The sequence below is a fragment of the Ursus americanus genome, chromosome 6 (genome assembly GCF_024610735.1).
Source record: "Ursus americanus isolate L20-20 chromosome 6, mUrsAme1.1.p, whole genome shotgun sequence".
Taxonomy (NCBI): domain Eukaryota; kingdom Metazoa; phylum Chordata; class Mammalia; order Carnivora; family Ursidae; genus Ursus; species Ursus americanus.
The window spans coordinates 28429257-28441289 of record NC_142132.1 but is presented as its reverse complement, the minus strand read 5'-3'; the positions used below and the strand labels follow the sequence as shown (position 1 = coordinate 28441289).

The 12033-nt window shown below is 45.5% G+C and overlaps 1 protein-coding gene across 1 annotated transcript in view; it reads left to right on the top strand.

Moving 5' to 3' along the window:
• Positions 1-428: 428 nt before the first annotated feature.
• The window catches only part of CNNM1 (cyclin and CBS domain divalent metal cation transport mediator 1), a 57479-nt gene continuing 45874 nt past the window's right edge, over positions 429-12033 (top strand). Inside the window, exon 1 of the mRNA XM_045784485.2 lies at positions 429-2030. Coding sequence (XP_045640441.2) covers positions 467-2030 — 1564 coding nt within the window. The 5' untranslated portion in view covers positions 429-466. The remainder of the gene's footprint in view (positions 2031-12033) is intronic.

The following is a 12033-nucleotide window of genomic DNA, read 5'->3' as shown; positions in this document are numbered from 1 at the left end:
AAGTGCAAAGTTTTTACTGACTCAACACTGTCTCCGGAATATCTTTTGACCAGAAGGGGGAAGGCAAGAGGCAGGAGGAGAGGCAAAACGCTGGGAAATATCCCTGGCCAATGGGAAAGCTGTGGTGCCGACAGGGAATTTACTGCCGAGTAGGAGTTCGAGGAGGGGCGCCCTCCTGCTGGAGCAGGAGGCCGAGCTCCAAAGCCAAGCTTTCCTTAGGCTGCCGCTCAGATATACCGAAGTGTTTCGGGGGTTACGCATGGTGCAGTGATGCGTTGCCACCCCCGGCCTCCTGTGGGGACCCCGGGCGGGGGCAGGGTCTAAACCCCCTTCGCCTCCAGCCCACGCTCGCAGGGGGCGAGCACGTGGTGACCTGCCCGCGGCCGGGTTCCAGGCTCCGGCTCCTCCTCCCTTCAGATCTCGCTCTGTTCTCTGCAGTATCACGTGCAGCCGCGCCGGGTGCAGGATGGCGGCTGCGGCAACAGCAGTGGGTGTCAGGCTCCGTGACTGCTGCAGCCGAGGCGCTGTGCTCCTGCTCTTCTTCTCCCTGTCCCCTCAGCCCCCGGCCGCCGCCGCTTGGCTGCTGGGCCTGCGGCCCGAGGACACCGCTGGAGGCCGCGTGTCCCTGGAAGGGGGCACCCTGCGCGCGGCGGAAGGCACCAGTTTCCTCCTGCGCGTCTATTTCCAGCCCGGGCCCGCGACGCCCGCAGCGCCCGTGCCCGCACCCACCCTTTCCCCAGGAGAGAACAGCACCGGCGACTGGGCTCCGCGGCTCGTGTTCATCGAGGAGCCCCCAGGAGCGAGCGGCGTGGCGCCCAGCGCTGTCCCCACGCGCCCCCCGGGGCCGCAGCGCTGCCGCGAGCAGAGCGACTGGGCGTCAGACGTGGAGGTCCTGGGGCCCCTGCGCCCCGGAGGCGTGGCAGGTTCGGCTTTAGTCCAGGTGCGGGTGCGGGAGCTGCGCAAGGGCGAGGCAGAGAGGGGCGGCGCGGGCGGTGGCGGGAAGCTCTTCTCCCTGTGCGCCTGGGACGGGCGCGCCTGGCATCACCACGGCGCCGCCGGCGGCTTTCTGCTGCGCGTCCGCCCGCGGCTGTACGGTCCCGGCGGGGACCTGCTTCCCCCCGCGTGGCTTCGGGCGCTCGGGGCGCTCCTGCTGCTTGCTCTGTCTGCCCTATTCAGCGGCCTGCGCCTGAGCCTGCTCTCGCTGGACCCGGTGGAGTTACGGGTGCTGCGGAACAGCGGCTCGGCCGCAGAGCAGGAGCAGGCGCGCCGCGTGCAGGCCGTGCGCGGCAGGGGGACCCATCTGCTCTGCACCCTGCTCCTGGGCCAAGCCGGAGCCAACGCGGCCCTGGCCGGCTGGCTGTACGCCTCGCTGCCGCCGGGCGTCGGAGGCACTGGAGAAGATTACAGCGAAGCAGGGATTCACTTCCCGTGGCTGCCGGCGCTCGTGTGCACCGGCGCCGTGTTTCTGGGCGCCGAAATCTGCCCCTACTCGGTGTGTTCGCGGCACGGGCTGGCCATCGCCTCGCACAGCGTGTGCCTGACCCGACTCCTGATGGCGGCTGCCTTCCCCGTGTGCTACCCGCTGGGCCGCCTGCTGGACTGGGCGCTGCGTCAGGAGATCAGCACCTTCTACACGCGGGAGAAGCTGCTGGAGACACTACGGGCCGCGGACCCCTACAGCGACCTGGTGAAGGAGGAGCTCAACATCATCCAGGGAGCCTTAGAGCTGCGCACCAAAGTGGTGGAGGAGGTGCTGACCCCCCTCGGGGACTGCTTCATGCTGCGCTCCGACGCGGTGCTCGACTTCGCCACCGTCTCTGAGATTCTGCGCAGTGGCTACACTCGTATCCCGGTGTACGAGGGCGATCAGCGGCACAACATTGTGGACATTCTGTTTGTCAAGGACTTGGCCTTCGTGGACCCCGATGACTGCACGCCGCTGCTCACAGTCACTCGCTTCTACAACCGGCCTCTGCACTGCGTCTTCAATGATACTCGGCTGGATACGGTGCTGGAGGAGTTTAAGAAGGGTGAGCAGTGGTCTGTCTCCTCTCTCAGCTACTTCCCCGTTCGAAAGTATTATCCTTTCATAAACATGTGAAGTTTCAGGTGTGCAAAGCCACTCTTCTATGATGGCAAAAACTCAAGGAAGGCCCCACCTCTTGGTGGCTATTTTCGTTTCACTTTTCTCTACCTTCCTTGCCGCAGACTGAGCCCGAGCCTATAACCTTTTACTTGGCTCACAAGATGCGCCATATTCCTCATTCATCCCCTTCCAGTATTTTTCAGGGTCTAACTATTGCCAGGTATTATTGTGCAGGTTGGACTCTGGGGATAGTCCTTGGAGGTCATTGGGTAGCTCCCCACCCAATACGGGAGGGTCCTCTATGACCTCCCATAACAAGCAGCCTTCCTTTTAAACTCTTCCGGGGGCTGGAAACTCGTATCTCCCCGGCAAACTAACTCCATTGTTGGACAGCTCCAGCTGCTGAGAATGTCTTTCTTACACGGAGCAGAAAGTTATGTCTCAGGAACTTCTCTCTGGGTCCTCTTTCTGTCCTTTGAATCACACAGAGTAATAAGCCCCAGACACCTTAGTGGTTCTTTTCCCTTATTTAACTTTCTCAGTACCCAGGTTGGATTAAAAATTGACCCAGATCAAAAGCTGACTAAGGCAGTGAGGTCTTTGTACTTCTGGGAACCCGGGTCCGGTGAGGGAGGGTGGATCTGGAGGTGAAGAAATATTCTGGTAAAGGGAACCACTAGAAAATTTGCATATACAAATGAATGGAGTTTCCTTCAGAGCACTCACCACTCTACACCTGTCATGTCTATAGCATGTTTACTACTGTCTGGGGTTTGCCTTTAGAAACTGTCTTCTGGAGTTGAGTACAATTCACTTGAAAAATCAGCCTGGATTCTTCAGGGTCAATCTTCTTGGGATTACACAGTTTGACCAGTTCTCCTAGTTAACCAGAGGACACTTGATTGTTTTTGAAAATCAAATCTACCTTCAAGAGTCACCATTGAGTGCAGAAGACTACCTCACAGACCCTGAAAACAATTCCAGGAATGAGTTGAGAACAGTGACATGGTTAGAATAAGTGTAGAACCTTCTAGAGTGACGATTTTGAAGGAGGCATTCATCTGTACATGTGAGTTAGCATGTTTAGTAAAAACAAAACAAAAAAATCAACCCCCTGACTTTAGAATCAAGCTTCAAATATAGATTCCCTGTGGCTAGCAGGAATCTCATTTGGCATATCTTGATGCATCTTTTTGTTTATCAAAAATTCAATCTCATTACTCTATCATCACGGTGCTCTTTAGGACTTTCATACAAAGAAATCTTGGGTCTTCCTCCTGCAATCATTTTTTTAGACAAATACAATTGTGTTTTATCAAAGTGTAGCCTGAAAAGGGGGGGGGGGAGTTGGAAACCTGTTTTCAGTCCCAGCTGTAGACTTCGTGTTGGTATCATGAGCAGGGGTGGGAAATGTGTATATATTACAGCTGTTTTAGCCCAATCTGGGCTACTGTTTCACCCTCTTCCATCTGTCTCCCCCAAGTCCTTGCATGACTCATCCCCACTGTACCCTTAGGTTCATCCATCCACTCTTAGAATTATTCTTACATTTTGTAAGGCTTCTACAGAAGGGAGTCTTGGATCTGGGCATAAAAACTGAAAATCTCTATATTAGTTTGCAAGGACTGCCATAACAAATACTACAAACTGAGTGACTTAAACAACAGTTTATTTCCTCATGGTTCTGGAATCTTGAAGTCCAAGATCAAGGTGTTGGCAGGTTTGGTTTCTTCTGAGGACTCTCTTTTTGCCTTGCAGATGGCTGCCTTCTCTCTGTGTTCTTCCATGGTCATCCTTCAGTGTGTGTGAGCTCATTCCTGGAATCTCTGTGGTTCTAATAATTTCTTCTTATAAAGACACCAGTCAGGTTGGATTAAGGCCCACACTATCAGCCTGATTCTAATGTAACTGTCCCTTAAACATGATAGTTAAGACAGAGTGCAGTTAAGATAGTGTCTCATTGTCATGTCCTACTGGAGGACATTTTTCATGAAACTCCTGTAAACTCATTCATTCATTTCATTCATTCATTCATCTACTATTTATTATCTGTGGAGTAGGCAATAAGGGAGATAATAACAAAGCTCTTAGAAAGTTAACAGTCTTCAAAGGTGTACATGTCAGAATAAGGACAGTCTTCAGAAGCAGGAATTGTGTCTCACTAACCTTTGCATCCCTAGCTCCTTGCACAGTGCCTTGCACATAGTAGGCTGCTCAAAAAAGTCAGTACTGATCTGAAATGAGTCCTGCTGCAGAATTTCTAAGTCTGGTCTGAAAAAGGCTTGTCAGTTGTTCTGTCAGTAGTCAGTTTGTAATTAGGTAGATCGCTAAGGAGAAGCTGGGAATTACAGTGCACACATGCCAACGAAGAGATTTCCACATCCCTTCAGAGCCTTGCTCCTTCTTCAAGGTGTGCTCCAGAAACCAGCAACATGGCCTTCACCTGGGAACTTGTTAGAAATGCAGAATGTTCTACTACCTCATTTTAAATCCACTGAATGAAAATCTGCATTTTAATAAGCCCCCAGGTGACTCATGTGTACATTAAAGTCTGAGAAGCATTGCCTTCAGAGAACCCTTATTAATAGTGGTTGGTAGATTTACCTAGAAAAAATATAAGGAATAAGTATCAAGTTGAGTGTTCTCTGGATTCATGCCATATATCACAGTGGTCATTTTCTATACATGTTGTGTTTGCACCATAGGTTAAGAAAGGAAAGCTGAATTGAGCTACTTTTCTTGACCTTTAAGAATAACTTTTAAAGTAAGTCATAAAAGCCCCCCTGTTTCCCTCACTTTGCATCTCAAGTAACATAACTAAGCAAACCCCTTAGGGGGTAGGGGGGGAAAATGATAAATAGGAACAACAATTACCATCAACTGAGCGACAGCTCTGATAGGCACCCTGCCAAGCCCTGTACACACTCAGAATAACCCTCTTGGGTGGGCATTATCAATTCCATTTTGTACTAAAAGAAGAAACTAAAGCTCAGATCCATTACTTGACTAAACTCTCCACACTTGATAACTGAGTTGTGACTTGAACTAGATCTGCAGGACCCCAAAGCCTGTCCTTTTTCCACCACACCAATCTGATTCCATCCTCCACTGTAGAACTCCTGTCCACAGGGTTCAAAACCAGCCTTTCATCTCTGATTTGCTGCCTCTGACTGATTTACCTCTAGTTTTCATAAGTTAGAAATGGAGCTTTGATAATTACAGTGATTGCTAACATGTATATTGTGTTTTACAAAACATTTCTACCTATCTTCTCTTATCTGATCCATAGAACAACTCTGCAGTTACAGGTGAGGACCCCAAGACTCAGAAAGGTTACTTGGCCTATCTAAGACCATCACTAAGCTAGTATTCCAAGACCCAGATTCAAATCCAGGTCATGTGACTCCAAAGGTCTTATCCATATGGGATTTTACGTCCTTCCTTCTTACGAGCTCCAGGTCTTTAGAAATGGGGATAAGGAAAAAGTTCTTTCTAGCTAGCAAGCTAGCTTTACTAAAAGGAACAGTATTTCTCCCCCATTGGACTGTGAGCTCCTTAAGGGCAGACAATGAATCTTATCTACTTTGTATTCTCAGGACAAGCACAGTCCTTGCATCGGCCACCATGGCAAGGAGATGAATAGACATTTATTGAATGAATGGTTTTTAAGTAGCTAGTTTCTACTGTATTTTTTATGTTTGAGTGAGGTGAACCCAAAGTATAGGAGATTAGTGTCGTTCCGTTGACTATAACCAACCTCTCCTCTTCCCAGATTGTCTACCCCAGTCAGTGGCACCACTGCCCTTCCAGTCTCCCAGGCGAGAAAGCTCGCCTTCATCCTGCTAACCACTGTCTTAGTCTGCTTGGGCGGCCATAACAAAATACCATGGGCTGGCCAGCTTAAACAACAGACGTTTATTTTCTCACAGCTCTAGAGGCCAGAAGTCCAAGATCAAGGTTCCGCTGATTGAGTTTCTGGTGAGAGCTCTCTTCCTGGCTTCTCACTACATCTTCACATGGCCTTTCCTCGGCACATGTATACAGAAAGAGCGAGCTCTGGTCTCTCTTCCTCTTATAAAGATACCAATCCTGTTGGTTTAGGGCCCTACCCTTATGATCTTACCTAACTTAAATTATTTCCTCAGAGGCCCCACTGGGGGGCGGTTAGTGCTTCAGCATATGAATTTGGGTGGGGGGAGAGAGACATTCAGTCCATAACAATCACCAAAGGCTGCCAAAAATTTGCAAAATTGCCTCTAAAATATTTCTTGTATCTATATATGATATAGTCCACTAATTCTTTCACTTAGGTGAGGCATTGAGTTTATTCAAGAAATCGTTACTATGTACCTGTTGTTTAGGCTCGGTGGAGAACATACAATAGTCCCTGTCTGTGTAGAGCTTTCATTCCAATGGGAGAGACTAAAATTAAACAATGAGATAGCGATTAAAAGCATAAACTTTGCTGCCAGACTGCCCGAACTGCATCCTGGCCTTGGGACAGTTACTTAACCGTCTGTTTTGTTAGCTATAAAATGAGGATAATAATGGTATTTACTCATGGGGTTGGTTGAAATAATAAGATACTATTGCATTATAGTGCTTATTTAGTAATTGTCATTATAAATGCTAAATAAATGTTCGTTAAGATTCTTAAATATAAACACAAACCTATTACTCTTTGGTGCACATGCTTCTTAAGGAATTTCGCTTCTTCCAATTTTTGTCTCCCTCAAATCTGTCCTCTCCATTGCCACTAAAATAATCTCTGGTGACGTCATCCCCTGCTTAAAACCCTTCGGCACTCCCCCCACTGCCTGCAGGATAAAGTCTAAGCTGTGCTCTCCTGACACGCTCCCTGCCTTCCCCTCCAGGCTCATCCGTCACTGCTCCCTAACCACAGCTCCATGCTCAGGCAACAATTTCATGGCCACACTGTTATTGCTTGCCTTTGTCCCTTTCCTCGTGCTGTACTGTTTGTCAGGAATATGCATTGCCTGATTAATCCCTACTCCAGCTCCTCCTCTAACACTCAGCACTGGAGCCAACTCCTCTGGGAAGCTTCTCCTGTAAAGCCCAGTTTGAGCTAACTTAATTGTCCCCTATCTTATTGAATTAACAGGTTGCATGATTGGTTTTTGCTTATTAGTGCTGCTCACCCACATAATGAGCCAAGACTATCTTACCTGTCTTTGTAGCTATAGCACCTAACAACGGATAGGGCACGTGCTAAGTGTTCAGTAAGTGTTTGCTGAATGACTAAATGAATAACTGAAGGAGTTAAACTTTTAACAGAAAGGATCTGCACAGATCTCTAGTAAATGAATCATTCATGACCTCCAGCTAATAACTGTGGACCGTGCAGGACAAAGGCAAATTTTAAGTGTTAAAAGAAAAGTGTTGCATCTATGGTTTCTCCACTTTTTTAGGTACATCTGTTTATGGTAACAATTATTTATCCCTTGTTGTGTTGAAAGCACTGTGCTAAGAGTTGGATGTATGAGATACAGTCCTTGCTCCCAAAGAGCCTACAGCCTCATAGGAGAAGAGTGTTCCCCTTTGAAAAGCTAGGAGGTGGACTGGACTCACCTTTCCCCCTGAATTCAACAACGTTACAATTCACAAGTCATGTTTCAGCATGTAGCATGTGGATAAGACAGACCTGTATATAAATCATTAAAACAAAAGTGATACAATAGAAATATAAAAATGCAATGAGAACATGGAGAAGAGAGTGACTATGGTTAGGTTTTGGGTTTTGTTTTGTTTTTGTTTTTTGGCTTTTATTAAATTTTTCCTGAAGTTTGTAGGTTTCTATACTACATATTCATTATAGAAAACTGAAAAATATAGAACAGTAGACAAAGCATGGAAATCACCTAAAGGTAATCACCCCACTGTCCTGAAACTGTAACTCCTAATATTTTGTCATATTAAAAAATATAGCACCCATAGTAACAACCTAAATCAAATTCTTAAAAAGAAAATAAAGAGAAAAACCCATGGTCTTTCCTTCTTCCACTAATAAAATATCCCATTTTAATCCCAAGAGTGATTTTTTTTTATATGATGATATTTTCACTGTAGTCTCCTTGGGGGTGAGTCCCACAGTTTGGGAAGACTAGTTTATAAAATGGAGCCCTAAAGATTTGTTGAACTTAATTTCTACAGTTTACTCTGTTTATTGGATTGTTTTTAGGAGAAAACCAACCATATGCAGAGAACAGGGAGAAGGAATAAAACTTTGTTCTGAAGTCAATGGCCTCTGGGTGCTATGGCTCTAATATTTAACAGTTAAACAACTTTGCTTTGTCGGGTTAGTAATACCATCTTCCTAAACAAAAGACCTCATAATGCACATAATGTTGGGTTATTCTATCTGTATACTAGAATGGCTGTAAAATAGCTTATTGCAGTTTTCATACTTAGTCTTTGCTCCTTCATTGATTGATTCATTCATTTATTCAGTAAATACTGAACTCCTGCTTTAGACCAGGCACTGTACTAGGCCCTGGGAATACAGTGGTGAACAAGACAGACACTGTAGAGCTGAAAAGGTATATCTTCAGTCTTTGGTTCTACTGCCTGTGATCTGTTGCATTAATAAAAGCCATCCAGCTAGCCAATAAGTGCCCCTGGCACAGACCCACAGTGTAACATTTTCACTGAGGGATAATCTGGTTGAAAAGTCAGTGTTTTGCTTTATCACTCCAAATTCTGGTGTGATATTTTAGCAGGAAGAATAATCATCCCATTGCTTACTTCTATAAAAAGCTGCCAAAGTGTTAGTGCTAACATTTTTTTTGTCTTTCGTAAAAGAAAATAAAAAATTATTTCCACTCAAAGTTCTCTTTCACTGATATAATTAGATGTAATATGTTTAAAAACATGTTAAACATTGCTAAATAATAATTAGTAGAATTTAGAATGTTTACCTTCTAAACAGCAATTAGAGCAAACAGTAAACAAAGCGTAGCCCACCATGTACAGGGAGGCAGAAAAAAAACAAACAAGAAAAAGTAGAAATAATTAAGTATACAAGGCGTCGAACTGCCGATTTATATTTCTTTCTTTAGACATTTTTATTATGATTGTTGTAATATTGTTCTGAAATAATTTTTTTTCTCAGCCTGGCAAAAGAAATAAGAAGTAACAATAGAATCTGAGCTGGAAGGGGCCCTGAAAAACCTGACAGAGAATCTAATTCACGCTGTCATTTTTAGATTTAGTTATCTTTTCCAGGACAGAACAGCCTTCATTGTCAGACTTTTTATCTAATCTAAATCCCACAGGCTGCGGTTAGATTCCATTTCCTTGTTTTATCATCCTTGGTGAGTCCTTTCTCATTTGAAGAATATAGTAGCTCACCTCAAGTCCATTTTTTAACAATCAAATACATTTGGTTGTGTTTCTGGACCCCTTAAAGCATTTGGGTATCAAGGTGGGGGGCAGGGTCTGTGGATGTCCCTAATACTTTCTTTAACTGCTTTACCTCTAGGCCCAATTTGGGGGCCCCTAGACCTTCCATAACAACTCTTCCAATTCTCTTTATTTTCTGCTGTCTGTTCCTTTCCAAATTGGGATTCTTCTCAATTCATTCTTCCTTCCTCTCTTTCTCCCTCCCTTTCCTCTCCCCCCACCCTCCCTCCCTCTCCCCGCCCACTCCTTCCTTCCTTCCTTCCTTCCTTCCTTCCTTCCTTCCTTCCTTCCTTCCTACTGCCCTTCCCTCCCTCCCTTCCTTCCAAATGACATTATTCTGTGTCAGGCCTCCTGCCCTCCTGGCTTGCCATACAGTAGAAAGATCTACATTAACCAACACACAATTACAAGTGTCAACAAGTGATTTGAAGAAAAGGCAGAGGGAGCCATGAGGGCGTACTCCCCCTCCCCAAGTGATATTTGAGCTGAATCCTAAAGAAGGAATTTCCCAGAGGAAGAGCTTTCCAGTAGAAGAGAGCAGACATGCAAAGGCTTTGAGGAAAGGGGGCTGGTGTGGGTGTCCTGTGGGTTCCTGGGCCATTTTACATCCATAACGGAAAGTACCACCTCTGCCAGCCAACCTTCCCTCTACTGCTAGTGATTGTGCGGGCAGCTGAGTTCAGGAACATTCACTGAGGGCATGGCTAAATGGACGTAAATACAAATATGGGAAAGAGCCTGCCCTCCAGGAGCCTGAAAGGAGGAAGGGCCCTGATGGGAAGGGTACCGAGCAGCCTGGCGGACAGGCAAGGGCATCCAGACATCTGTGGGGAAGGTGGAAAGGAGAAAGTCCCTTCTCTGAGGAAGTAAGAGGAGAGGGATTCTGATAAGCAATTATGAAAGGAAAGGGCATTTCAGTTGAGGCAGGAGATTGAACTAGAAAAATAAAGGCAGAAAGGAAGCCGACGCCACATTTTAATGCTGGCAAGGCAACGATCTTAATGCTGCTTTTCTTCCAGCAAAGTGGGGAACTAGGCAGAATGAGATATTTGTCAAACATAATTTCTGTTCTCCAAAGGCCAAAACTATATATTTTAACTATTTTTGGTGGTGATATTTCTAAAATGTTTTATGCCCATTCCTGCCTTCCTTAGGGAAGGATCCTAAATATAACTTAATCTTTTCTTGATGACGCAGGAGGGTGGTCATGAGAATGTGGTTATTTTATGCTGTGTTATAAAGCCATTCGTTGTCTATTTTTCTTCTGTCCTCTGGTTATCAGCTGCTAGTTCTCTTTGAGTCGGCCTCGGGCAAACCCCTCCCCCCACCTCACTCATCACAAAACCACTCTTTCTGTGTGTCTTTCAGAGCCTCTATTTAACTGAGAAATCAAGTAAATATACGTGTTGGGAATTGTGTGCCTGGTATACAATAAGCTTCAATAAATATTTGTTGAATAAATGATTAATTAGGCTTTGACTGGGAGCCTAGGGCATGAGGTTGGTGTATGGACCCGGGGTAGTTCCTTCTGGGACCAGATTTAAAGCTGCACAAAGTCAGATCTCCAGATAATGGGTCGTTACTCTGCTATTTTTACAGCGTTGCTTAGCAAGCCAGACTGCCAACCGGCTCAGATCCTAGTGACTAACAACTATTTTTTCGTGCTCTGGTGATACTGGTTACCACGGTGTTCTGGGTGACACAGTTGGCTTTTTTATAATTGCCTTTTAGTGGCTCCAGAAACGTTTTTGTGAGAAGTGTATTGATTATTCTATTTTGGATGAAGTAGAGCAAGATAATTACTACAAAGTATAGCCTTTTTTTATATAAACTAGAGAAAGGGACTGTTTTGTTTTTCCAAATCAAGGTGGTTGCTGCAGGACTGGTAGGTAAGGTAACATTTTTGTGTTTCTCTTTCTGATTTGATAGAAAGTAATTTGATTTGATTACATAGAATAAGAAAATCTAGCACGTGTCAAGGCATCTTGTTCTCATCTTATTCCACTGGAATTCTTCAATATTGAGATATGAACATTAGGAGTCCACAACCCTTTGTAAATTCAAGAGGCTATAACTGTTGGCCCTGTTAAAATTCTGGTATTTCATCACAAAGAAGCATTCTGTAAAGCCAGACTGTTTTTGTAGCCAGGGCTGTTTAGACTTCTAAAAGTAGAGAATTTTAGGGGTGTCTGGGTGGCTCACTTAAGGGTCCGACTCTTGCTTTTGGCTTGGGTCATGATCTCAGACCTGGCGCCTGCTTAAGATTCTCTCTCCCTCTGCACCCCCCTCTAAAAAAAAAAAAAAAAAAAAGTAGAGAATTTTAGAGCCAGAAAAGGCACCTTGGAGGTCACCTGGTCCCATCCTTTAATTTTAAGATGGAGGAAACTGAGGCCCAGAAAAGACAAATAATAAAAATAGCGATGACAATCCCTTATAGTTAATCTTTACATTTGCAAAGAACTTTCCCGAAGTCAGCTCATTCTGCATCACCATGCAGGTGAAGTCAGTAGCAGTGTTTCCCTTTTCAT